At 40.3% G+C, this 27,904-nt stretch overlaps 1 protein-coding gene across 3 annotated transcripts in view; it reads left to right on the top strand.

Moving 5' to 3' along the window:
• Nucleotides 1-27,904, top strand: part of CAPZB (capping actin protein of muscle Z-line subunit beta) — a 109,380-nt gene that overhangs the window by 23,000 nt on the left and 58,476 nt on the right. For all 3 annotated transcript variants that reach the window (XM_073316784.2, XM_073316785.1, XM_073316782.1), the window contains exon 2: nt 7,244-7,333. In XM_073316784.2, coding sequence (XP_073172885.1) covers nt 7,244-7,333 — 90 coding nt within the window. The remainder of the gene's footprint in view (nt 1-7,243; nt 7,334-27,904) is intronic.

Genomic DNA, 27,904 nt, shown 5'->3' with positions numbered 1-27,904 from the left:
ATTATCAGCAGGAGGGGGGGAAAAAACCTTTTGTAGTGATGGTCAGGATGGCCCATTTCCAACAGTTGACAAGAAGGCGTGAGTAACAGTGGGGGGGGGGGAATAAGCATGGGGAAATAGTTTTACTGTGTATAATGACCCATCCACTCCCAGTCTTTATTCAAGCCTAATTTAATGGTATCCAGTTTGCAAATTAATTCCAATTCAGCAGTCTCTCGTTGGAGTCTGTTTTTGAAGTTTCTGTTGTTGTATTGCGACTTTTATGTCTAATCAAGTGACCAGGGAGATTGAAGTTTTCTCTGACTGGTTTTTGAATGTTATAATTCGTGACGTCTGATTTGTGTCCATTTATTCTTTTATGTAGAGACTGTCTAGTTTGGCCAGTGTACATGTCAGAGGGGCATTGCTGGCATATGATGGCATAAATCACACTGGTAGATGTACAGGTGATTGAGCCTCTGAAAGTGTGGCTGATGTGAGTGATGAAAAACATTTGTAACAAGCCTGTAATATTTACAAAGTCTGCTGGCAAAGCATCTAAACTTAAGAGGGAATGAGAATTAAATCAGGGGTCTGAACCTCAGTTTACCTTAGGGCCAGTGCCAGTCTTCAAGTCCTCCCAGCGGGCCAATGATGTCACTCATGCCACCTAGAACCCACTCCCCAAAACTTCCCCCCCCCACCTGCCTAAGGCTCTGGGAGTGAGTTTGGGTGGGGTAGAGGATTGGGGTGCAGGCTCTGGGAGTTTGGGGGCAGGAGGGGGTGTGTGGGTGCAGGCTCTGGGAGGGGGTCAGGGGGCACAGTGCTTACCTGGGGCTCCAAGGTGGGGCAGGGTGGGGGCTTCCACCCCCCAGCTTCCCATTGGCCGCAGGGGTGCTTGGGGCGCGGGCAGAGCGTGGAGGCACAGTTCATCCCTGTCCTGGGGCCAGAGGGAGGGGCCAGCAGCCAGTGGAGCGAGCAGGCAGATGCCACTCAGCTCCGCTGCACTCCCTGGGCCATTGTAAATCACTTGGGGTGGGGGAGCGCCCGGGGGTGGCAGGTGGGGCCAAGGGAGAGACCTGGCCCCAAAACTGCTGGAGCCCCATGGGCCACATTGGGGAGGTTCGCGGGCTGCAGATGGCACAGGGGCCGCAAGTTTGAGACCCCTGTCTTAAATGGTGCATTTTTGGAGATATATATATATATAAGTAAACCGGTGGACCCATTACAATAGTATTCCTTAACTGCCTTGCTGGGTTACTTTCACTCTTTAATCTGGAAAATCAGATCTGTCGACTGAATGCACTGTATTCTAATATTCTGCACTGGATAATTGATACCATTGTGCCTTTACCCATAACCATTTTTGCTAGTCTGCACATGTGCGTGCTGTCTCTCCCTTGAGAAGCCCTGCGCTAAATAAACAACTTGCGCGTGTCTGTTACAACACATCTTCATTACAATTCATTGCTATCAAACAGATGGGTCCATACCCTTAATCCACAAATTGCAGACAGTATGGACGTTACTTTACTCAATATACTTATTCCAAAATCCAGTCACATGGTAAAACGCTTACTTTAGGAGTCACTTCTTTAGTGATGTTATTTAGTGTGGCCTCTCCCTAGTTTTCTAGCTGCCTATTAAACAATTCCAGCTGGCAGAGCAGGAACAAGCACTTCTTTAAGCATTCCCACGATCCTTAAGTGAGGAGCATGACCTTGCAACCATGTGCCACTTTTCCTCCCTTGACATGAGAGAGTGGGAGGTAAAGACAATACTTGGTTAGAAGGATCCCCTGCCTGGGGTTGGCTGCTGGAGCTGGGCATTCATAGGCCATCTAAACAGTATCTTCCTCTAGGGATTGAGAGGTTAGGAGGGGAAAGCAAATTGATTTCTTTAAATGTGAAGAATGGAAGAGAACCAAACCAGACAACTCTCAACTTGTCAGCTATAGTAGATTCCACTGTTGAGTTGAGAAGTTGGACCCATTTGTTAAATGTCAATTTAAACTAGAGAAAAGGTGTCCTTTAGCTCAGGGGTTCCCAAACTGTGGGCCACATCCCAAAGGTGGGCTGTGACTGTCCTGGGTGGGCCACTATATGCAGAGTTGGGGGGGCATTGCTGCCCCCCTGCCCCCAAACCGTATACGTGGGCAGAGTGGCAGCCAGTGATGCGGGGGGGGGGGGGCCCGCCCAGGGCTGGAGGAACCTAGCATCCCTGGCGGGCAGCAGAGGGTGAATCACCTTCATCAGGCAGTAGGCGGAGGGAAAGGACAAGGGGCCAGCCCTGAGAGGTGGCAGCTCCCAGGGTCGCTGAAGAGTTCGTGGCTGTTCCTGCTCAAAGCAACTTCACTCTGCAATCTGGGGCTGTCAGGCCAGCTGGAGTATCAGCCCCATGGCCCAACCAGGCCTTGACATTGTTGTGATTGGGACCATCAAGGTAATGTCTGGGCTGGCCCGAGCACCTGTCTCTGCCCGGCAGTGGTGGTCCCCAAACCCTTCCTTTGTTCCTGGGCAGGGGGAGCTTGTGAGGTGTTCCAGGGTGGCTGAGTGGGTGACTGGGGGAGGGCTGCCACGTGATGAGCTCAAGGCATTCAGCGGATTGTCGAGGTTGAGGGTGTCAGTGGGGGCTAGCTGTGGCATCTGCTTGGCTGATTTGCTCTCTTGCTGGCCTTGGTCCCTGCTGAGGCAAGGGGCTGCACATGTCCTGTGGGGCCCCTCTCCATGATGGACTCATGTTAGTTGTGGGCCACAGCGTCTATTGCAACTATACAGGTGGGTTTCATGGAAAAAAAATTGGGAACCTCTTAGCAAGCTAGATGCTTAAGATCAGCAACTTGGTGAAAGAGTGTATTCCTCTTTCTGAATGGTAAAAGGAATGAAATGAATTCTAGGGCTGTAATGTCATAGCAAGACACCCATTTAACAGTATTTGGAATGGATGTCCCTTCCTATTGTGACAGGTTTCAGAGTGGTAGCCATGGGAGTGGATGGGTCATTACACAAAGGAAAAACTATTTCCCCATGCTAATTTTTCCCCTACTGTTACTCACACCTTCTTGTCAACTGTTTGAAATGGGCAACCCTGATTATCACTACAAAAATCTTTTTTTTCTCCTGCTGATAATAGCCCACCTTAATTGATTTGTCTCATTACAGTTGGTATATCAACACCCATTTTTTCAGGTTCTCTGTGTATGTATCTGTATCTTCCTACTGTATTTTCCACTGCATGCATCTGATGGAGTGGGTTTTAGCCTATGAAAGCCCATGCCCAAATAAATTTGTTAGTCTGTAAGGTGCCACTTTCTATTGTATATCTTTTTAGGTTTTGTAATCTGTGTAACTGTAGAGAAGAGAATTTCATACCATTCTTCTCAAGACTTTCCTCTGTCTATGGCCTGGATATGCTTGCATAATGGAGATGTGAAAAGTATATTGTTTCAGTTTCTCTGATTCCTTGCTGGAAGGCACTGTTAGAGGTTTATCTACTTAGACAAATGAAGCTCTTGTGTAGTCTTGGGAAAAACATCTTGTACCTGTGGTGAAGCAGTGACATGTGTGATTGTTGGTTTTTCTTCCTCATATGTGAAGTGTGGATCTATAAACCATAAAGCCAAAAAACTTTTCCTGCAAAGCAGCAAGAAGACATACTGGACCGTTCAACCTTTTGTTTTTCTTCATTGAAAGATAGTGGGCTGCTCTAGATTACTGGGTTTTTCTTGCTATGTTTGCCATCTGAAGAGCAAGGGCTTGTTCCTTAATACTGAAGGGATGGGAAGTGATCACTGTCCATGTGCTTCCCTTCTGTGTGATGTGAGTTCCTTGTTCTGTGAACAAATCCTCTTGAAACAGACCAGCATAGTGACTGGAGTTCACAATAAATATCTGACTATGTCTATTACTTGCATAATTTACAAGCATACCTAGTATCAATAACATTTAATGTTCTAGCATTCCAGTCTAGTTACCATATTCTCATTATTCAAGGCGGAAATCAGGCTTTCTGTAGGAAGTCCATGTGTTCAACTCAAATCCCAGAGTTGCTACTTAAAACAAGTGATTTAACTGATGGCAGGGCCACATTTGCAATTTGTAGACCTAGAGCTGGATACTGTAACTTAAATAATGGCAGGTGAAATCTGCTCCATTTTCTCTGTAACACAGGTGGAAACTACATCTCCCAGTATGCAGTGTTTCATCGTGATTGACTTATAGACCCTACTATTTTGAAAGAACAAGTATGAAGTGGCCAAATAGATTCCCCTTGTGTATATTTTTCTCAATCCCATTTTGTTGCATTAGTGCAACCTGTTTATAAATGGTAATAAAGTATTATTCCATTAACAGAACACCCTTCTCTTCTCTTAGAGGGGAAACATTTAAAATGTAATCCCATATTCCTTTTAGTTATATCAGTTTGCTCTCAGTGAAGGTAGAGGTTGGGATTTCTAGAAGAGCCTAAGGGATTTAAATGCCTAAATCCCATTTATTTTAATTGTAATTGGATGCCTAACTCAAGATCCTCTGAAAATCCCAACAATAAGAAATAGGAGCATCCTGGGGTCTTTTGTGAGTTTCTGAATCCTTGTCTGGCAATCTGATTTGTCCAGTTAACCCCATAGCCAGCCTAGTTTAACTAGATTTGTAGTGCCCTAGCCTTGATTGTCTGAAGACTTAAGTTCATAATGAAAAGCAAATCTGTTTTATTAGTCTCCCACTTGTCAAGTAAGATGGCATAATTCCTCTAATTGGTTAGCTTGGAAACATTCCCTCTTCTCGCAAACTACTCGCCATTGGCTTTTAGTGGAACTTAGGCACACATCAATCGCTTTTGAAAATGGGACTTAGATTTTTAGGGTAAAATTTTCAAAAGCACTAACACTGATATGGTGAAATGCTCTTTGGAAGCTGAATTTGTACCTCACAGAGCAATCTCTAATCAGCTTTAACTTCAGCTAAAGAACAGTCATATGCAGCAGGATTGTTGGAGGTTTATAAAAACAGCATAAAATAGCTAGCGCTTCTTTTGATAGTGAACGCTATGGATAGAGGGGTGGATTTTTTTATTTTTATTTATTTGCAGAGCATAGTAACTGTCTGCTAAATTTGGAGCTCCGTTCCTTCCTAATTGCTAGGGTGCTGCTGTAGCAGAAAGGAAACGCTTCCTGGTTCCCTCCTAAGGTATTGCGGGTCCTCTAGTACTGTTAACTCAGTTACTTAAATAGTCAAGACACTCTTGGAGAATGGGAACTCTGTGGGTTTGGGGACAGCAATAGAGAGAGAAAACTAAGAGCAAAGTAAGGTGAGGCTGGAAATGCTTGATAAAAATGAAAACCAGCCTATTCTACAGTTCAGTGGAATTATGACCTGCTGAACCAAAATATGAGCAAAAGTGGTGTTGAGATTACCTCTGATGCCACTGGATATAGCTTGTACAGTGCTGCATCTTCTACTGATGCGTGCCTACTAGTAAGAAGTATATGTTTGAGGATATGGCAGGAACAGGGTACAGCTGGTGAACCTACTGTTGCAGAAATGTTCTGAAATAAAGGGCACACTTGAGTGTGGCTGCAGATAAACTTTATTCATCACAAATTAATATCTATGGCATTAGTTAAATAGAGGAATTGGATAAATTGGAAGGGTCATTTTAATGATGTGGTATTTCGTCGCTTTTGCATTGCAATGGAAAAGGATGACTCTAACCGCTAAAAAGCATTAGAAGTTTCTGGTTTCTTGTAATGAATTGTGCCTCCGCTTACTGTACTGTGAAGTGTTTCCTCTCTGCCCCCCCCCCCCTTGGAGATTAATCCTGAAAACACATACACTAAAGAGTAAACACGGCAGAGACCTCTGATTTCTGCAACTCTTGTATCTCCGTATCCAATCCTAAACCCTATGCATGGCTTGCATTTGTCTGGCACAAGTGATGAAATGCTGATTCTACTTAAGGCCTAAATTAGGACATGGTTTGTTTTTCTATGTAACTGATGTGTAAAGTGCCAATAAATACAACTAGGTAATATGGAGAAAAATCACTGTAGAAGACAGGGATGTTTTGAGAACAAGAGGGGTGTTTTTGTGCTGCTGTCTGACAAAGAATGCCTGGTTGCATCTAGTCTCATTCTACCTTTTGGATAAGGAGCAGCCTATGTATTTCTTGCTGTATTTCTTATTTAGATATTTTGTGCGTCCACAGTTTAAATAGTGTATACTATGGTGTTACCCGATAAACCACACAAAGCCGTGTTGGAACACACAATGGCTAACCAATCTACTGAAGGAGATCCACAACTCTGTCAGGGTTTTCTCTCAGGCCAGTTAAATTGCAGACTCCATACAAAGGATGCATGTGTATCTGGACTGATGAACACCTATATTTTCATTAGTAAAGGAGGGTAATGAAGGGTTCTAACAGGGCTTTAATCTATTACCTCAAGATGCAGAGGTGTCATAGTATGTTGGCTTAATCTGTGTAATGTCTTCTGTATTGTCATGCACAGGGGTCAAGGCAAGGCCAACTATTTCCACAGATATCTATATCTATGATCTGGGCAAATTTTAGGCTGTTTGGCCTATTTTGACTTAGAATAATATCAAGCAGGCCTTCGTACCTTTTCTGCTTCACCTTCTTGGTCAGTTTCGGTACATTAGTGTCTTCTAAAAAAAATGAAAAGAACTGGTGTACTAGATTTATTGATGGAGCCCTGATAAGTGTCTACTGCACTTGGATAGGAAGCCGTTAGTGAATGGTAGTCAGCTGTGGTTAGCGTGGAACTTGAACTTGTCCCTGATAAGCATTTTAAGCCCTAACCTAATGTGGTGGCTGAAGTCTTGTTAGCTTGCAGTAGCATTAGCTGCCACTTGGAGGAAACCCATGATTCTAAAGATCTGAACAGGAAGACTCAAAAGTAGGCTCCTTTGCATCTGCTTTTTTTAATGCCATATTTAGTAATGCAGAAGTAAGTCCTTGTACTGTAGGAAACTCATGCAGTATAATATGAATGAAGTTAGTTGTCTGGTATCACCAGAGGTTACTAAATTCTATTTTAAATATATATACATAGTTAAAAGGTGACACACTCTTTGCAACTGGAGCCAAATCCTCTAGCCATATGTAGAACACTATTGTGATGGAAAGCAACTGAAGTGCTTCTCTTTTTTTTGTTTAGCTGTGATACATTGTCTGCATTCATAGACTGAACACACACTACTTTTCTGCACTAGTTGCAAGTGACCAATTTTTCTTCTTTCCCCAGAGTGACCAGCAGCTGGATTGTGCCTTGGATTTAATGAGGCGTCTGCCTCCCCAGCAGATAGAGAAAAACCTCAGTGACCTGATTGATTTGGTAAGTGGCATTAATGGGCTAAAACAATACTGAGCATCCATAGGTGGGGCAGGAGAGAGATGGTTTATTATGTGACCATTCAGAGGTGTGGTGGCTTTGTTTGTAGTTCCGTCTCTGAAATCAACTGAACAGATAGCTTTGACAGTGCATCAGAGGTAGGTCCCTGACCTTGTTGGGAAAGCCACTTCTCTCTCTCAGGTCACTTGGCTTTCCTTAATTTCTTATCGGAAGTGGGTGTTCCTCCTTGATGGGTTTTTTTTTAAAAAAAATCATTAGAGAACCTTCTGAAAAGGACACTAATGTATGCATGCATGTTTTAAGTCTGGGCGAGTAGGCATTAGTAACACTCGGAATGTAGGGTCATCCCAATTTTAAAGACCATACTCAACAATGTAACTTCTTCGCTGTAGTTCATCAAAACTTTGTATGATGCACTTCCCATCACTACTTACCAGGATATTTGTATAATGGATGCTACTTCTCAGACTGCCTTTGTGCTAGTCCCAAATCCATTTTGGGCTGCCACAATTTGCAGTCTGACACAAGTGCCTCTTCTGAAGTTAAAGCAACGATTCTCAAACTTTTGTACTGGTGACCCCTTTCACACAGGAAGCCTCTGTGTGTGACTCTCTCTCTCTCTTCCCTCCTGCCCCCCATTAAAAATACAGTTTTTATATTAAACACTATTATAAATGCTGGAGGCGAAGTGGAGTTTGGGGGTGGAGGCTGACTGCTCTTGCCCCCCGTGTAATAATCTCATGCCCCCCTGAGGGGTGTCAACCCCCAGTTTGAGAACCCCTGCGTTAGAGTGATGTCAGATATTCAAATGCCGATGAATTAATTGGATTCCTGTAGGCTGGGTATTCAGCATATGTTGCTATGAGGACCCCATTTTTAAACTTGAGAAGAGCAGCCCACTCTAGGTGGTCTATTTCTGCTGCTGACAAATGCATGCTCAAATGGCTTGAGGATGAATGTGAATACTTAGTGGGACTATTCTTCTGACAAACTTGGATGGGTGTTGGGAAGCTTAACTTTTTTCTCTAGAAAGACCTTTGGTCTACATATGTGTTAGAACTGTAAGTTATTGATGTGCTGGTATGGTGCACGCTCCAAGGGAATTGCTATAATGCTAGTATATGAAGACTCGGAAACCTGGGATTTCTGAAGAGTATCAGATACTTCAAAGAGAAAATGACTCCACACTATGCGGTCTGCAGTCCAGTGAACGTTTTTAAACTAGTTTAAACTTTGTGTAAGTGGTCAGATTTCCCTTCTTCCCCCAAAGTATGTTTCGCTTTCCTGGTGAATTACAGTGGGTGGAAACAAATCCCTTGTGAGGGGAGAAAAAAGCATAGTTAGATCTCTGCCAGACTGTACAGTTACTTGTCCGGTCACTTTCTCTTAGCATGAAGTATTAAATCTCCCTTAAAACTCTGGATTTGTGCCACATACACAATCTCATTTATGGAGAAACACAGCAGATGCAGATTACCAGAATATGGATATATTGCACACACCCTATTTTACTATGATAGCTGGCAAAACTGATTCTGTTCTCTTGAAATACGTACAACAATCCAAAGAGGCTTCCTTTGAGTTTGATATTTTGACCTAGGCTTGCTTGTACTGCAAGCTTTGTGGGGGGCAGGGTTGTGTAACTCAAAGAGCATCTTGCAGACCAGGGCTTTGTTACTGTAATATAACATTAAATTTAAAAGAGGGGGAGGCTTAACATAATCCATGGGCAAGAAGAGTCCAGTCTTAGTACGTGTTGACACTGGCACACCCTAAGCCCTGCACTAGGGAGTTCACTTCTCGAAGCTAACATTTCTGCAGGTAGTCACAACTTGACTTAATATTTAGAGCAAGAAACACTAGTTTAAGTGTCCGAGCTGCTTTTCGTGTTTTATATACAGAATAGTTGCTGCTTAGGTAATGGGTTCAATTGACTTTGTCTGGAGGGCTGCTCTTATGTAGCTGGACAGGTCTGCTATAAAGTATTACCAGGACTGGCCCCCAGGCCCTTCTGGATAAGGTAGTATGTCACAGGAACTGTTCAGATTTGTAGTGTCTAAGCAAGTCTTGCAAATCAGTGCAGTTGTATGTGTTTGGGAACTAGGGGTGGTGCAGAAAGGGAAAAGACCTTGCAACTTGACCAGGATTTTGGTATTTGATCTAGTATGTTCTCAGCATATTCCTCCTTCAGCAACTGGAGGTGCCCTCCAGAAATAGAAACTGCAAAAGGGGCTGCAAGCTGTTGAAATGTGTATGCTGATCTGGGTCAGACCGACAACTAGATTGCATGTGCAGGTTATGTGAAAAGGTTCAAGGAAACTGCTGCTAATACCATGCTGTGACTTAAGTTGGTTCTCTAGTGTTGCACTGGCTTAATGAATTTATGGAGGCAGGAAGAGAAGATAAAGAAAACAGAACTATCCTAAAAGAAATAGCCACCACACACTTTGGAGGCATCTCATTCGAACATGGTTTAATCTGAAATGTTATAATACTTCTATTGCTGACTGGGAGTCATTCATTCAACTTCAAAGAAAAATGTAAGATACCAAACTGGTAATAAATCTAACATGTAGCCATTATCCCATTATTAACCTTTTATTACAGTGACTATCAGGCCCCATCAAGATCACCCCTGTTGTCCTAGGTGTTGTACAAACTTACAGGAGACAGTCTGCACCAAAGGGCTTAGTGTAATTTAAAACAAGTGGGTGATCAGAGGGGGCTGGGGATGAAGGCAGAGGTTTATAATGTTCGGAACATCTGGTCATAGACAAGCTGTGTGCAGAACTAGCAGATTCAAGGCTATTTTTAAATATTAAATCTGTCCGAACTGATCACCATCTTAGCCATTATCAGTTGGCAATTTTCTACCATGAAGCCAATAGTAGGTTTTAATGTGGAGAAGTGTTCACTCTAAGGAGCTAAATGGAAGAAGGCTCTTGTGAGAGAAACAACTCAGCAGATGAAGGCTGACCCAGGAGATAGGAGAGCAGATAGGAAAAGGTCGGAGTGCAATGTGAAAAGTTCAGTGGGGCTCATCTAATGTAAATTGCTAGGAATAGCTGTAGTGGAGGCTGCAGAAGTTGGAGGAAAGTTGTGTGTTTGTGGCCTAGACGAGATCACACAATGGATGTGAAAGTAAAGGACAGATCTCAAAACGATGGAAGAAGAAATGGCAATATTTGGATAGGACCTAGATGTGTACTGCCAGACTGTGGCACTGAGCTATTGAGAGGTGATATTGGGAGGGTGGTAAGGGAGTGGGGAGGAAGAGAGAAGACTTTTTGGAAGGGAAGTTTGGTAGCTCAGTTTTGGTCAAGTTGATGGCAAAGGTCCTTGAGCCAGCTGTCAAAGAGACATGGAACAGGATGGACGGAAACAGCTCAAGAATAGAAGTGCTGACTTGAGTCATTGGGATTAAAATTGTGGACACAGTCATTTAGTGATGGAGACATCATGGCCTGATCTCTGTAGGATCCTTACCAAAAGTGGAAAAGCGGAGGAGGACCCATCAAATGAGAACAGAAGGATTGAAGATCGGAGGTAGGAGACCCAGAAGGTGGTGTCCAGATGTGGCTGGCAGCACTTCAAGATTTTAAGAGGAGACGGTATATTAATTGGTATCAAAGTATAGGGAGATGCAGGAGGAGGCCCTTGCTGTGAGGGAGTCTTGTCTGCCTGCTGCAGATCACCTCCCTGACTCCACCAGCCTGTGACAATGCAAGCATGCAGGCCTCACTCTGTATAAGTTAGCGATAGGCACACAGCAACCCACAAGTCTTCCAAGTGTCCCTCTGGAATACCTAGTCCCTGTTTCGCTGAACTATGTTCTTTTACTCCCAAAGGAATAGTACACACAAGTTATACAATATTCAATTCAGGATCACCACTCGGCATAACGTATGAATCTAAATATATTTATTGTTTTAAAAAAAAAAACAACCCACATATTCTACTGATAGTAAGTAAGAATATTGGAAACAAATGGTTACACATAAAACAATCATAATATGCTTTGTAGAACCTAAACTTAACTCAAGACATTCCCCTGTTTCCTACAGGATAGTTTACCCCAAATACTTTTTCAGCACTTTCAGCCAGCATGGCTGAGATTCCCCCTTTCCTAAGATCAAGCCTGCTGGCAGCTTGTTCTCACAGAGTGAAGGATGCCAAAGCATCTCTCTACACCCCTTATGTATGATAACAGACTTCTGATCTTCACCTGAAAACAGCTGCCCCCTCTTTACCTCCTCCTTTTAAATTTCCTTCTGAAGTCTCCAAAAGCTCTTCATTAGCATTAGACTCCATATGCTAACATTTCCGTTGTAAGATACACAATGGTCCACCAGGAAGCTAAACATCTCCCACATCCTGTCTGGAGAAGTTTGTCTTGGGAAACGCTACCTGTGAGTGACCTGCCTTTAACTACAGGGCTTAGGCAACATAACTTTCAACATATAGAACTGCTTACATATTTTCCATGCATCTTGCAATGATTATGGTGACCACTGTGACACGTGCTTTCAGTAGAGACCTTACATGACCCCCTTTAGTGAATCCAGGGGATCCCTGTACCACTATGATCCTCTGTTCCTTCTGCCAGTTGGCATTAAAAGCTTCCTGGGACAAAAGTAAAGATCCTTAAAGTCAAATTAAGTTCTTAAGCAGCATTTTTCTTTCTTTGCCTATCTATAAGTTTGTTGTTCATGGAAATATTTTGTCGTTTTATGTGTGTTCAGTGAAATTAATGTTAACCAGTACGTACAGATAAAAATCTAAACCTTCCAAGTGTTGCTATAAGATTTTAAGAGCAGTTTCAGCAGAGAAGATTCTTGTGACCTCCAAGATGCTGCTTTCCAGAAGTTTCTTAAAGTTAAAGCTGAAATGCCGAGTCAAAACTTGAAGCACTGTCTAAGTAATTCTTGCTCTTGCTGCTGCTGCCTCAGACTCCGTATGTTGAATCTAAAGTATAATTGTGTGCTTAGTCTCATTTTAATCTCCCAATGAGCAACAGGTCACTAATAGCTGGTAAAATCAGGAAAAAATAGACTCTGCCTTCACTTAGGGTTTCCTGAACCTGTGGAATTCACAGGCACATGAATTCACTCATATAGCATGGCTGGCTTTAAGAAAAGCTGGGTAAATTTCCTGATGGTGGTTAAATAAGCTAAGGTCAAGGTAATCCACATTGCGTGCCAGGATGTAAGCTATTCATTGCAAGGGTCAGGAAGGAATTTTTTCCCGGCCCACTCGCAGGTAAAGCCCTTTGTAACTGGCTAGACTTTTATAACCTGGGTTTTTGGTAATCTCCTGAAGTCGCTTGTCCCTGCTGGAGCCAAAGGTAGGATACAGACTTATTGGTCTCAATGATCTGACTACGGCAAATCTTGCTTCTTGTGAAGCTTTGAAGAATAAACAATTATTAAAACTTGAGCCAGTACAAAAAATATCCAGAACAAGTTGTCTAGGAAACTTCATGGGAAGTCTTGATTTAAATAATTGGTTTGAATCTTCTAATAGCGCTGAAAATTGTTGGTTACTTCTAAATGTTTGAATTACTTTTTGGAAGGTGCTTATTAGTGCTCTGCATGCTTTCCATCAGCAACACTCTCTATAGGCTTCTTGTTCATATTGAAAGGGTAATATGAAACAGACCAGTTTGGACCATTCCCGTTAGAATACAAGCCCATATGATATGGTATTTCCCCCACTAGTGACAGTGCAGTCTCTGCTGGAGACTGAACATGAAGCTGTCTCTGAGATTCATTAGAACACCTCCTCGTCTGCACTGTCAGATTGCCATAGGGTAAGGGTACACAACCCTTGCAACACGGTGTCTCATGGTCACCACTCCAAGAGCCAGAGGTCTGCACTGAAAGTGGATAAAAATCAGTTACTCCTTTTAAAAATAATTCTGTTAATACCTATTTTCTTAAAAAAATAAAAAAAAATAAAAAAAAAATCCTCACATTTTATTTGAAAGTATACTTAAGACGTTAGTTTATTATGATGTACTAATTTAAATAGGCTGCATCATTGTGCCTTCAAATTTCAGTGGGTTAAAAGATGCTGTTTAACTAGATACCGAATCGAAGGAAAACATCTTTAACTTTTGAGATCTGTTCAAGTTCTATAATTCAGTAAATGACATTGTGACATTTAATATCTATTTTCATTCTTTACAGTGGAGTGAGTGCTGGTATTTACATTTTTCCAAATGTAAGCACTTTCAGCTTTTCTTCAGAAAAGATTTTGCCTTAAATACTGTTCTTCAGTTTAGTTAGTAGGTGCAGAGAGTATTTTCTCTTGACGACTAGTTGGTTCAAATTTCAGAAATTGAATAGGAATTGGAAAAGCAGGAAAGCTTGTTTTTCCTCTTCCTATCTATCAATAAAAAACAGGTGGGAGAGGATAAGTGCCTTTGAAGCCAGGTTGAAGTCAAGGGAGGTGGAAGTCAAGGGACTGAAACAATCAATTCACTAACTACAGTTAGTGCGTTCTTTGATTAATCATTTTTAAATGCAAAACCCATCTTGATGTTTTTAATGTGTCCAACATATTTAAGGTAATTTTGTTTATTAATTAAACAAAGTGCTATTTGTGCATTTAATTGAATTCCAGTTTCCACCTAAATGCAGCCTGCCACAAATCACAGTGTAAAAACAAAAACCTTCCTCCCTCCTGAGTTTTCTAACATAACATAAAAAAAAAAAAATGTAAAAACGGAGTATCTGAATAAATATATGTTGGCCTTTATAACTGCTTAAATATAGATAGTGTTGCCTTACCATTATGTTTGGTACTTTTTGCTAGCCAGGAGGCAATATTTAGTTGCCAATCAACATGCTTTAATGTTTGTACCAACCAATTTGAATCTTTCTTTAGGAAAATAGATTGAGTACAAATGCAAAACCAGATTAAAATTGATTTTAAATCAAGGTTTCCTGCTTGCTGATTTTAAACCAGATTTTAATCCCCCCACACCTCCGCCTGCACTTAATTTTGATTTATTTCCATATATTTACATTAATTTTGTCCATTTGTACTCCCATGATGTACTTAATCCCATACTTCTGGGGAGAAGCACATTTTGGTATTAACAGTGCTACACATTCCAAAATCTTGAGTCGGGACCCCCCCAAATTGAGACTGTTAGTCTCAGCTAATGTTGGAGGGTTTGTTTTGTTTTTTTTGGCTGCTTTGTTTTGATCCTTTAGAGTTCATGTCTTCAACTCTTTCACTGTAACATTGTAGGGATAGGAACTTCATTTTGTTTTAAATGAAAGCTCAGATTCTCAATCCCATGACTCCAGGAGCTGGAGCTTTAAAAAAATTAAACTTGTGATAACATGTCAGCAGCGGCATCTCTTGCCATGTAATCTTATAGCTGTCTCCTTCTGTTTCTATCACTTTTCCCATGTTCCCTGCTAAAACCACTTCTGTCCTTCCTGTTCCTACCCAAACTTTTTTTCCGGTCTGTCTTCAGCTCTTTGCCAGTTAATCAAGAGGTACCTTCCCCTTCCCAGGCTACTCACAACCTGCTTCCTTTCCCTCTTCAAGGTCCTGACAATAATGCAGCTGTGCTCCCTTTTAGCTCAGCTGGTATTTACTACTTAGTTCTGTTAGCAACTCTTAGACACCTGCCTGAACAGACAAGTCACTTCCAGTGATTAACAATGGTTATGACCACCATTTCTTTCTTCTACCTTCTACCTTCTGAATTCTGGCGGTGACTAAGAATTGTGGATAAATATATTTGCCATGGACTATGTGCTTGTATTAGGGTGACCAGACAGCAAGTGTGAAAAATCGGGATGGGGGTGGGGGGTAATAGGAGCCTATATAAGAAAAAGACCCCAAAATCAGGACTGTCCCTATAAAATTGGGACATCTAGTCACCCTAGCTTGTATTAATTGTGGATTTTTTTTAAATTGAAAGAGTGCAAACACAAAACATTTACTGTGTTTATGAAATTGATACTACATTTTGAAAAAGCTTGCTCACAACCCACCTTCTCCTGTGATGCATATGGAAAATTTTCAAAAGGGCTTAAATGATTTTTATCCTCCCATTTCCCAAAGCATTCTGAAAAATTTACCCATGATCCTGTGTGCCATCTTTCAGTTGGGTTTTGTACAGATCACGGTCATAACCAACATATTGCTGACAACATTACAAGATTAAACAGGGAAGATGGTCTGGGTCTTACATGCATGCAAAAGTTTCAATAACTAATGTGGCAAAAACTGACATCTGTAGGTTGATGCTTTGTCAAATTGTTCAGAAGTACACCAGTATTAAATTCCCTCATTTAAAATTCTTCTCTCTGTCAAGGTGGTATCCGTTTGCTGCTCATTAAGTATATTAATAAAAATTCAACAACTCATTGCCAACATGAACTTGTGCAGCCCCTTAAAACTAACTGTATATTACTGCCATCAAGTGTTGTTGACTGGGGAAAAGGGTCAGACTTGAACATGAAATAATAAGGTAGGAAGAAGACTGAAACTTTTTTGGGTCACTGGCCCTCATCAGACCAAACACTTTTCATTCATTAGCACAACTGTTTGTGGTTTACCCTTTTGCCACATCTGTTGTTGCTTTCTCCCACTGCAGAGCCTGCAATTAGAGTTCATTAGAGACCTTGTCAATCATGAGACTCCAGAAGTCCCGCCTGAAAGAACCTGTGCATGGTGCTGGTAATGTGCCTTGGCATGGAACGCTCTGCTTCGAATTTAATTAGTAATTATTTGTAAACAGACTACTCACAGGCTGTCGGAATGCACAAGATAACTTTAAAATCACTTCGAAAAAAGACTTTAGGGTAGGAAGCTGCTACTTTTTAAGGATCATTAGCTTAAACTAGAACAGTGTTTTTAAGCAGGAAGTTAGTGTAACTGAAGCCTTGAAATGGGTACCTGACAGCAGTCCATGGGGTATGTTGGTGTTTAATAGAAGGTACTGTATTTGTCCATTAAACTGTTCAGTGTTCACTTAAACTGAATTGCCATGATGATGGACCAAGTGGAATGACCCAAAAACATGGATACAAGTCTTGTAACAGTACCTGCTATGTATTTACTTTAACTCATAGCCTATATTGCCTCAATTATTTATTCCCTTAGGTTGGTGTTTTCATTGTTTGAGAAAATAACTTGTGCTGTCAACAATTCTCCACCTTTTTAATAATAATTTTAAAAAAAACCTTCAAGCATGCATCTACTTTCTTCTCTCACACCAAATTGGCAGGCAGATTTCTCTAGAAAAGGAAGGTAGTGAATGAAACCCCTTCTGGATGATAGTTGATTCGTAGTAGGAGTATGGTGGATCAAATTATTTCACCTAGAACAGGGTGTCAGATTTGGGTGGGGAAGGGGAAAGAAGCTGGTGGTCTTCATGTTAGGTACAGTTTTAGAGTAGCTGGATGGTTATCTTAACATGCTCAGAGTAATAGCTAAAAATATGACAAGGAAGCCTTATGAGGACTGTCTAAAAGTTGATGATGCCTATTGAAATGAAAAGGAGTAGTTTGTCACCCTATGAAACATTTTCTGAATCTGTGCGCTTGTGGCAGGAGAACATTCCACGGATGCAAACTTGTTTTAAAGTTTCTATCCTTGCAGGCTGACTATCTGCAGAAGCTTAGTTTCTGCAGACCACTCATCAGAAGAGTGCTGACGTGGTATACTACTTAGTACAGAGTTAATGTAGTCTTCCCATAAGGAGGGCAACATGATAAAAAGAAAAATGAGGATCAAGAAGCAGCTCAAATCCTTCATGTGTGGTTCTAAGATATTTAAAAGATGAAGTGCACCCTGGAATAGTTGAAGCAATTCCAGTGTTTTACAATGAATGCATGGCTACTTCCATTCTTCAGATATTGGGAGAACGTGCTCTTGAGGACCCACGTGATAACTGCAGTGTAAAAAGGGGAATCGGATGGAAATGAGGTGCCCCTCTTTAGTCTGGGAGGATTGTTTTTTGACTCTGGTACTTCAGCTCTGCAGATGTTCCAGTCTCTACCAGTTTAAAAGACCTCAGAAATGGTTATTAATGTGGATTTCCCCCTTAGCACTGTTACTAGGTTTTCCCCTTTTGTTTTAGCGGGGTGACTGACTAGACTATCTTCCTGACAAAGCAAGTCCCCAAAAGAGCATTAACCTTCACTACTCAGCATGCTGTCTAATCAGGCTTTCCACTAGTGCCCCTGTGCCTGAAGGATTTTCCTACTGAATACTTAATCTGGATGTTAACCTGGCTGAGTTCTTTAATCTAAATTGTACATGTATAGACTGAGAGAATTTAGATCTAGGGGGAAAAAGGATAATACTTGCCCTGTAAAATAGAGGATTTTAATTAAAAGCAATACACTTCTTGGCTGCAGTGGACATGCAGATTGGCCAAGGGAAGTAGTTGTGCTTACAGCCACAACTTTTTCATCAATCTTCAAGGTATGATTACTTTATCAGTGATCTACCAAAATGAAAAAAATGGTGCTTAAGTCCTTCTTTGCTTTGGTTTATAAGAAGGCTTTGAAAGCTGTTTAGACTTTTACAGTAGAAAATAGGTTTTTTCCCCCCTGCTGTAGAAGAACCTTTTAAAATGATGATGAAGGAAATGACCAGGGTGGATTTAAAAATCAGTGTGTTTCTTTTTAAAAATAAAATCCAATTTTTTAATTTAAATCCGATTTTAATAGGTTTCCCCCTCAAAAAGCATTTTATCTAAAGACTGTTTTTTAATTAAGATACATTATAGCTCAAAGATATCTCATCATGGAATAGATTATAAATTCTAATTCTATAGTATGAGACAATATATTCATGTAATGTTTAAGAAACATTTTGTAAAGGAGTTCCAATAGTTCATGGATTGGAGACCTAATATTATGGGGTTCCAAGGGCTTTTGTATATATTATTTAGGTTAATTTTATCTACCCAATGGGACTCGGTGCTCAGTCTAGAAGATACCATCAGAGATTTGAAACCATCATTAGTTTTGCAATTCTCAAACTGCAGATTTGTGTCTCTATAGATAACATGCCTGTTAACAGCAAAAATGGTTTAAAATAAATAATACAGATATAAGAGGTGAGAAATCACAGACCTCAACCCTATTGTCCCTCTGCAAATTTGTGTACACAGTCAATCTCTTACCTCTCTAAAAGTGCAAAGTTTCAAAAAGTTCAATGAATAGAAGATTGTTGGGGGAGAAATACTTCTGGGCAAGGAGAAGAAGTCTAGAGATAAATGTGAGAAGGGAGGGACAGGCAGTGTAAACAAAAGTGAAACAGTTTTTGAGCAGCATATTCCAGAAGTCTTGAGGTCTTTCTGAGTGTAGCCTTCATTGATTTGAGATCTACCATACCATTCTCTCATTAGAAAGGGAAACCTATAATGGCAGCATGCTGTAAAAGAGACCCAGTTTGGGAATAAGAGCCATTCAAGAAATGTTTGCTGCTGATGTTTTAAAGACAGTCTCACCTGTGAACTGGTGGAAGTCATTTAAGCACTTGGATTCAGAGACTGGAAGTGATGATCTCACTTTTAACAGCAATAGCTTCTTCTGCCAGTGTAGAAAGAATATTTTCTTCCTTTGGACTACTTCATTCCAAATTGATAAATTTGTTTGGGACCTGAAAAAGCAGGAAAGCTTGTTTTTCTCTTCCAGATTATGAACAAACAGGAAAATGAAGGTGAAGACGACTGAGTTAGCTGCAGAAGCCAATACTTTAAGTTTCTCATGTTGACCTGGCTGATGCAGTCAATTTTAATTTTTGTTTTGCTTTTTTTAAATATTTCATTAACTATTTTAGTTGAAAACAATTTTAACAAACAAACCAACCTGATTTTAAAAAACTTGAATGTTTAACTAAATTAAATTCTTATGCATGTTTTGTTAAAATATTGTTTGCTGTTGAAGAAAAAAACCTAGACTACATAACGTTGTTGTTGTTTGTTTTTAGTTAAATAAACAATTTAAATGGCTGGCTGATTGTGATCTCCTCTTAATACAGCATGACAAGAAAATCCTCCAAATATTAATGGTTTAACCTGTTGAATTGGAGATAGTTCACCTCCCAATGACTTCATAAATTTGTGCTTCAATTACCTTTGGTAAATGAAATAACCAATCATTCATTTTCTGATATAGCTGTAAAACTAATGTGAAAAGTTTTTTTTCAAAAATCTAGAGTGTACCTTCTAGAAATGAAACCTACATCTATCTCTGAGTTGTGAAGAATATGTATTAAGATTATAACAACCAACAAGAATGCACTCTTATGTAGAAATCAGTGATTGAATAGAGTCTTCCTGACTAGTGATTTAAATCAAATCCACCCTGGAAATGACCTCAACAATGAAAGTTGAGCCTCTGAAGGCTTGTCTAAGTGGCGGTGGGGAGCAGTATACCAGTATATACCACTACAATTATATCTCTCTGGACTCTCCAAGTGTACATGGGGAGTTACAGGAATATGGTTATGCTGCTAAAGTCCCCATTCAGACAAGCCTTCAGATGAGTATGAAAGTTTAGTCAATTTAAAACTGTTTTTAAACACCTATAACATCAATTCTTTTCCTTTTTAGAGAAGGAGGATCTTTGTTCATCTTCCATCCTTTCAATTAAGGTATTGAAAATAACAATAAAGATGCTCTGAAATTTTAGTGGATCAGTTTGTGGAAGTGCAAGACCAGAGTTGATATTTCTAATATTTCAAGGTGGAAAACAAGCAAACTTAACAATTTTGGGTCTTTAATGTATAAAGTAAAAAGGTACAAGCTCAACGTTTTTTTTTTAATTACACAAACTAGCTTACTATAAAGGAGGAAGGGTTACAGTCTTTGCCTTGATTGGAGGTAATTGAGGTACCTGCATGGTGGAACACCATTTGAACAGATGCATCAGAGACGTGTTTGAGTAGATGGTCCTGCTTGGTTTTAACCAGTCACCTTATAAAGTTAAAGGCTTGATATCAAGTAGAGGGCATTACCCAACCTCTACATATAGCCTGAAGTACTGTGCATGCTTTCTCTTATCCTTAAACATAAGCCCTGGTATGCTGTTGCTGCCTCTCAGCCATTCATGTTCTAACCTGCAGTGCAGCAACAAATGCAACTATACATGCTTACCTCATATTAGAATAGGGCAGTGGTGGGCACCAGGATGCATTGATGTTAAGGTACTTTTTAAAAATACACTGAGCCTCGGGGCTGGTCTACACTAGAATTGGTACCTCAGCACATCTGTGGCACTAGTGCATCTGGTGAAGATACTCGATGCCGACGATGGGGGAGCGCTCTCCTATCAGCATAATTACTCCACCTCTGCGAGAGGCAGAAGCTACATAGAGCCGGTGTGGACAGTGCTTAGGTTGTTGTAACTTGCGTCACTCCCGGGGGTGTCTCTTTCAGACCCCTGAGTGATGCAATTTAGATCAACTTAAGCAGTAGTATAAACCTGCCTATATGGCCTGTGGCTCTGTTCTGATTCTTCAGAGATGGCTGGGGAAGCCAAATGGATTTTTGACAACAGTGTCCACAGAAACTAGAGCATATTTAAACCACTTATTCAAGCGTTCCCTCACCCCAGAAAGGAAGGGGCGATTAGACTGCTCCATAGGCTCTGCATGCAGTTCCCTAAATTAAAGGGCCCCTGAAAAGTGTTCAGTGCTTCCATCACAAATCTTTTTGTTCTTTTCCAGGGGTTTACCACTTAGCAAGTCTTCTAATAGACTGAAAGCCGTCTCTGTCTGTACAGAGTATCGGGTAGTGTCCAAGGAAGTGGTTTGTAGTCAGAACACTGACAAATATTTGGGCTTGTATTCAACTTCAGTGTGAGCCTTCCTCCAACTGTGAGTGATTCTTTCAGTTTCCAGATTGATTTGTATTTGGCAAGGACAAATAATTGTCGTATTTATGTTGGAATTCTCTGCATCACACATGAAGGTTTTATGGATGCCGAAAGTCTCAATAAAACATATTTTGGATAGAGATTGAGATTTTTCATTTATGCTACAAGATGGATAAGAATTTGAAAAATCGCCTGGACAGAGCCCTACTTATTAAACAAGTCTATGGACAGTTGGTAAATGTTAATGGTTGTAGGGCAAATTGATCTTAACGCGCTAAATTAGTACATACAATCCAGGCTTCAGTTACTTTGAATTAAAATATTTTTCTTTTTGTCTATGGGTGACTTGCTTAGAATAATTTACTTTAAGTGGATATTTCTTCTATATATATACAAAATTAAGTTCTGACATTATTCTGTGAAACTTCTTCTGCAGTGTACAATTTGAAGTATATTTAATGGCAGTATTGTGGGGTTGTAACCCCAGAGCCTGTCTTACACACACAGATGTAAAAATTAATATTGTAATTCCTCTTAAAGTAATACTTTTTAAGAACCGTTAAATAGAATAGAATTCTCCAAAATTGCATTTTGTGAGATGACTAGTCTGTGTTGAGCCCTAAAACTAAAAGCTTGTCTGTGCAAGAAGCTTTGCAGCTTTCAGTGTCATCATAGCTAAAGTGGCAAACCGCCTAATAGGGATGGCAGTGGAGGTGCTTTGACTGGTGTAGCTTATTTTGGTTCCCATGCCAGTGTAAACACACTTACACCAGTGTAACTACACCTATTCTAGGGCTCTTACTAGCATAATTGTCAGCAAAAAACATACAAACAAACACCATACCTTTTCCTGATACTGTTCTGCTGGTAAAATTTAAGTATAGACCAACCCTAACTCTCTTGGAAAGATGGTTTTCCAAAAAATTCTTCCAGCTGTTAATAATCCAGACAGAGGAAAACGTACTGCTAGCCATTATATTGGTTCACTCGGAAACAACTTAAGTTAAACTCCAATTTAATGTGTACCTAGTCATGAGTATTATTTGGCTCAACACCACTTACCTGGGATGCTCTTGAATCAGCTTATCAAAACTTAATTGAACTTCAAAATGCCTCTCTACCGTAAAGGGGTTTTTAAGATCCACTTAATAGGTAAACTGAGTCACAAATTAAAATGAGAGACAGTGCACCAAGATAGTAGCTGGAAAGACAGTCTTGTGCTTTAGCCTCTATACTCTCTCCTGTCTCTGGCATATCTTTTTAAAGATGTTCAGCCCTGATCTGCTAAATAACTGAAAACAAAACAGTCACTGTGCACACCACCAGTTCCTTTGTCTTCATAAAGATAGTCAAAGGTACAATGCTCAATCTTCACAAGTACACTTTTTATTTTATTTTGACTTTTTGGCCAGCTGCACAGAAATAAACATCAATTCTAGGAGGAGTATGAGTCGTTCTCAACTTCATATTACAGCAGAAGAGTGAGGAGTTTTAATTTTGGGTAGGACTTGCATAAACCAGGAAAGCAAATTAAAAGGTACTAATTATGATCCAAAAGAAAAATGCAGAAAAAGGAACAAGCACTTACACTAAAATATTTTTTCATGAGCATTAAGTTAGACTTGCCAACAGTATGTATCAAAAAGTGTAGAATATCAATCAGTGACTTAGTTGGATGTCTCTGGTCTAAAGATTTGGAAATGGATGTAATTTCCACTCTCTCCCATATTTTCATCCCAGGAAAGCTGTTTTTTTAAAAAAAGTCTCTTTTAAAAGAGAAGCGGTAGTATTCCTGGAGATAACCCAGGGTTGTAAGGCATCTCCCTGCCATCAGCCCTGAGTGAGATGAAGCCTTGTCTGGGCCTACTGTGGATCAGTTCCCTAAATCCACCAGCCTCTAGCAACACAAGCACTGCCTTCCAGGCCTCTGCAGGCCCTGTTCTTTCTTTTCAGGTAATTTAAAAAAAAAACAAAACAAAAAAAACTTTTATTGGAGGTGAAGGAGGAAGCTCTGGTCCGTCAGCCAACTCCCAGCTGCTGAGTGGAGGGGAGTGGATCCGTACACTATAAATACAGCAATAGGTGCAGGGAGCAGGTCTGGCCAGGGTGCAGCTCAATTGCTTCCCCACTGGAGCCCAGACACGCCGCGTGAGGGATGGATTTGTATTTCAGCTCACAAAGCACACTCCAAGCCCCGAGCACTCCAAGTGTCCCCTTGCGGTGTCCAGCCATTGTTTCACTGGATGTTCACAGAATTCTGATGCGCTACTCCCAAAGGAATAGTACATGCTAATTTACCGGTTACACTGCAGGATTACTACTCTGCTCAACACACAGCATGTAAAGAAATGTCTTGTTTTTACCATAAACATATCTAACAGATTTGAGAAGAAGCAGGTAGAATTAATGGAAACAATTGGTTATATGCAAAATAAAATCGTAACATGCTTTCTAGACCTTAAACTTAAGTAACAAGACATTTCCCTATTTCATGAAGGTTAGCTCTCCAAAAACTTCTCTCCCAGTGTCAAACAGCCAAACTGGCTTAGATCCTCCATTCATAAGACAAGCCAGGTGGCAGCTTGTCCTATTGGTAAAGGATGCAGAATCTGTCCCTGTCCCTACAGTTAGGTTTTTTTTTTTTTTTACTTTATTCTCTTCACTTACAAACAGTACCCTCTTGTTTTTTCTTCCAGTAAATTTCCCTCCTTGAAGACTTCACAATCCCTTCATTAGCATCCAGCTCAGACTGTAAATAGGCATTCATTCTGAAATATACAACTCAGTCTATATGTAGCAAGACGGGTAGGCAACCATCTCCTGGCTGAAATAAACATGTTTATCACCTTCTGGTCACTATCCCTAACCCAGACCTTAAGGACATACATGTCAGTATATAAATGATTCCTTATGTATTACACATACATATACTTCATGATTCTGATGCTCAGTGTGACACAACCTTTCAGTAGAGAATTCACATGATGCCTGTTGGTGAACTAGTATGGAGAGACCAGACCCAGTGGATCCCTATAAGCCTTGTGCACCCCTGTGGTCTCTGCTAATTAGCACCCAGACGGCCCAGCTCATAGAAGCCCAATACATTAAATCACTCTTCTTTTTATGTATAAAAAGTCTCTAACTGATCGATAAAAACATAACCATTAAATTTGCAAGTTCAGATATTTGGAAGATCACACCAATGTTGATATAGAACCAGCTTGATGATGCAGCTAAAAAAAAGTGCACTCAGACAAATGAAGCACCTCATCACTGCTTGTGCTTTTGATGCTTTTTTTTAGTGGTATAAAAAAAACATAAATCACCTATAGAGGACTCCTGTTTCCTAGGCTGCACAGGTTGCAAAGAATATGAGGCCATAGGTGAAGCCTTTTGAGACTCATTTTAGAAGCTTGGAGTCCTGAAGACTAGATAACATGAAACATAATTCAGACAAGCGAGTGAATAGATGGTTACCTGACTGTCTGGAGAGGGCAGAATGTTAAACATTCTGAGACACCTGGTGAACCCTTTGAAAAACAGAACTGCATTGCTGACCGAGTGGATTCAAAAGTGAGATCTCTAATGTGGTGCTCCTTCAGAAACTGTTGGCTAGTATGATCAGCAGTGGGCAGTCAACAGCTAGATGTTTAAGTATTTGCTGAGGTTCTAAACTGAGTGTTTTTGCCTAAAATAAGGGGCTTAGGCACACTGAATAAAATTCTCAGTGACAGCCAGTTTTCCTTTCAAGTGGCTGTAAATGGAAATTATCTAGTTAGGAAAGATTACCTTGATGGTAATTCAATCCTGATTTAATATATGTAAATGGTTAAAGGGACACTTCTTAAATTATATTGTAACTTTTTGTTTGCTAACAATCTTAAGTTGTCATTTTAATCTAATTTTCTTCATTTCATTTTCTGTTCTCTGTATTAAGCTTGGATAAAAATTAAATCACTTTCTCTTAGTACTGCAGTGCTTGGGTTGCAAATACTTGGAGGAATATTTATTTATTTATTTTTAAATAACCTTCTGTGGAACTTTAAAGAAATCCATACCTTTTATTGAGTTCCCTTTTTGAAAACTGGAATAGCTGGGGAATAGGTACATCGCTATAATGCACTTCATATTAGTGTTCAGAGTAGCAGCCATGTTAGTCTGTATTCGCAAAAAGAAAAGGAGTACTTGTGGCACCTTAGAGACTAACCAATTTATTTGAGCATAAGCTTTCGATGCATCCGATGAAGTGAGCTGTAGCTCACGAAAGCTTATGCTCAAATAAATTGGTTAGTCTCTAAGGTGCCACAAGTACTCATTTTCTTTTTTCTTATTAGTGTGCTTCTCTAAATTATAGTTGTTTTTGTTACTGGTGACATCTGCTGGATTCGTGACGCAAGTAGTTAAGACCTCCTGGGATTCATAGATTCTGAGGCCAGAAGGGATACACCATTGTGGTGATCTAGTCTGACCTCCTGTCTACAGTAGGCCATAGAATTTCCCTGAAATAATTTCTAGAGCATAACTTTTTAGAAAAACATCCAATCTTGATTTAAAAATGGTCAGCAATGGACAATCGACCATGATCGTTGGCAAGATGTTCCAAGTAATTACGCTCACTGTTAAAAATTCACGCCTTATTTTCGCTCCTAATTTGTCTACCTTCAACTGCCAGCCATTGGGTAGATAGTGTTACACCTTTGTCTGCTATATTGAAGAGCCCATTATTAAATATTTGTTTCCCATGAAGATACTTATAGCTTGTAATAGTCACCCCTTACCCTTGTCTTTGTCAGACTCAAGCTAAATACACAGAGTTCCTTATCACTATAAGGCATGCTATTAAATCCTTCTTAGGGCCCTACCAAATTCCCCGTCATGAAAAACACATCACAGATCGTGAAATCTGTTCTTTTGTGTGCTTTTACCCTATGCTATACAGATTTCACAGGGGAAGAACAGCATTTCTCAAATTAGGGGTCCTGACCCAAAATATAGAGGTAAAATACCCTCTACTTTTACTTGAGGTTCCCTTATTTGTTCATCCAAGGCATTGCATTAGCCCTTTTGGCCTCGGCAAGTGAATAGGTGGTTACCTGAATATCTGGAGAGGGCGGAATGTTAAACATTCTGTGACACCTGATGAGCCCTTTGAAAAACAGAACTGCATTGCTGATGGCAGAGTGGATTCAAAAGTGAGATCTCACTTCCAGTGCCTCAGCCTCTCATTGGAAGCTCTTGTTCAGCTGATCATCCACCATGACCCGCAAAACTTGGTGTCACTTGCTTCCCAGGATAGTCTCCCATTGTATCCATATGGCCTACATATTTTCTTCCTATATGTGTATATTTACTTTTAGCTACATTAAAACACATTGTTTGCTTGTGCCCTGCTTACTAAGTGACCCAGGTTACTATACCAGTGGCCTGTCCTCCATCCTTATTTACTCCTCACCCAATTTTTGTGTCCTCTGCGAACTTTCAGTGACTTCTTTTCCCCTGCTCATTAACAGAAATTTTAAATAGCATAGGGCAAGAGTAGATTCCTGTGGGATTGCAGCAGAAACACTCATTCAGTGATTCCCTGCTTACTTACATTTTGGAACCTATCAGTTAGCTGGCTTTTAATGTATTTAACGTTTGCTATGTTAATTTTATCTTTCTAGTTTTTAATCAAAATGCCATGTGGCACCAAGTCAAATGCCTTACAGAAGACAACATTAGATCAATACTATTGCCCTTATCAACCAAATTTGTAATGTAATAAAAATCAAGCTGTTACACTGTGATTGCTCATCGGATGTGTAACTGGTATAAAGGCCTTCACCTGTAGGCTATTGGTCAAAATCTAGGGCCGGTTGGGGCCTGCCAGATGGCAACTTTCAGCTATTCAGTGGGTTACGTGGAATGAGGTGGTGCTTCAACAACTATCACTATGTTGCCAGTCACAGGAAAAAGGCCAAGGATTTTATGGGTATGAAGAGTAACCTACCATAACGCATTAAATGTGGACCCTAGAGATTAGAATTGAGGTCTATTTTCAGTGCTCTGCAAATAACCTAAGTGTCACACTGCCTATGATGTACCTCTTATGCACTGAGCAACTTTTAATCAGGTCTGCGGAGTTGTCAGACTAGCACCTTTCTGTGGTAGTAAATTCATTTTTATATATATAGCAGTTTTAAATTTAACATAGACCCTTCCAACCCACCTCATATGTATAAAGGTGTGCTGTTGCAAATATAATTTACATCTGAGTCTTGAGCCTCAAAGTCCATTTGAGTCTCACTTAATAAACAAAGCTTGTGTCGAATTTGTGAGCATGGACATATGATGGATCAAGTTAAGGTTGAGCAGCATATGTGGATTTGGGGGAGTGACTTTAGTGGTGGTTTGTAAGCACAATATGAGTGGAGCCAGGCTTCCTTTTTAAGTTTCCGCAACATCCGTTAAGCTATGTCTGTGTTCTGCTGGAACAGGAAATTCTAAGGCTGCAGAATGACTCAGTAGAATTATAATGAAATTTTATTAGATGCTGGCCCAAAATGGAAGGAATGCAGTCTGAACTGGGTGGCATGCCAAAATGATCACTGTTATGAAAGTGCTGGCTAAGTGTTGGCTGTTTTTTGTATTCAAGTGGTTTTCTGATTGACGTTGACAATCTTTTTTTCACTTCCATACAGTGACATAAGTCTTA

The sequence above is a fragment of the Lepidochelys kempii genome, chromosome 18, assembly GCF_965140285.1.
Source record: "Lepidochelys kempii isolate rLepKem1 chromosome 18, rLepKem1.hap1, whole genome shotgun sequence".
Lineage (NCBI taxonomy): Eukaryota > Metazoa > Chordata > Testudines > Cheloniidae > Lepidochelys > Lepidochelys kempii.
This window is presented reverse-complemented; position numbering and strand designations above follow the sequence as displayed.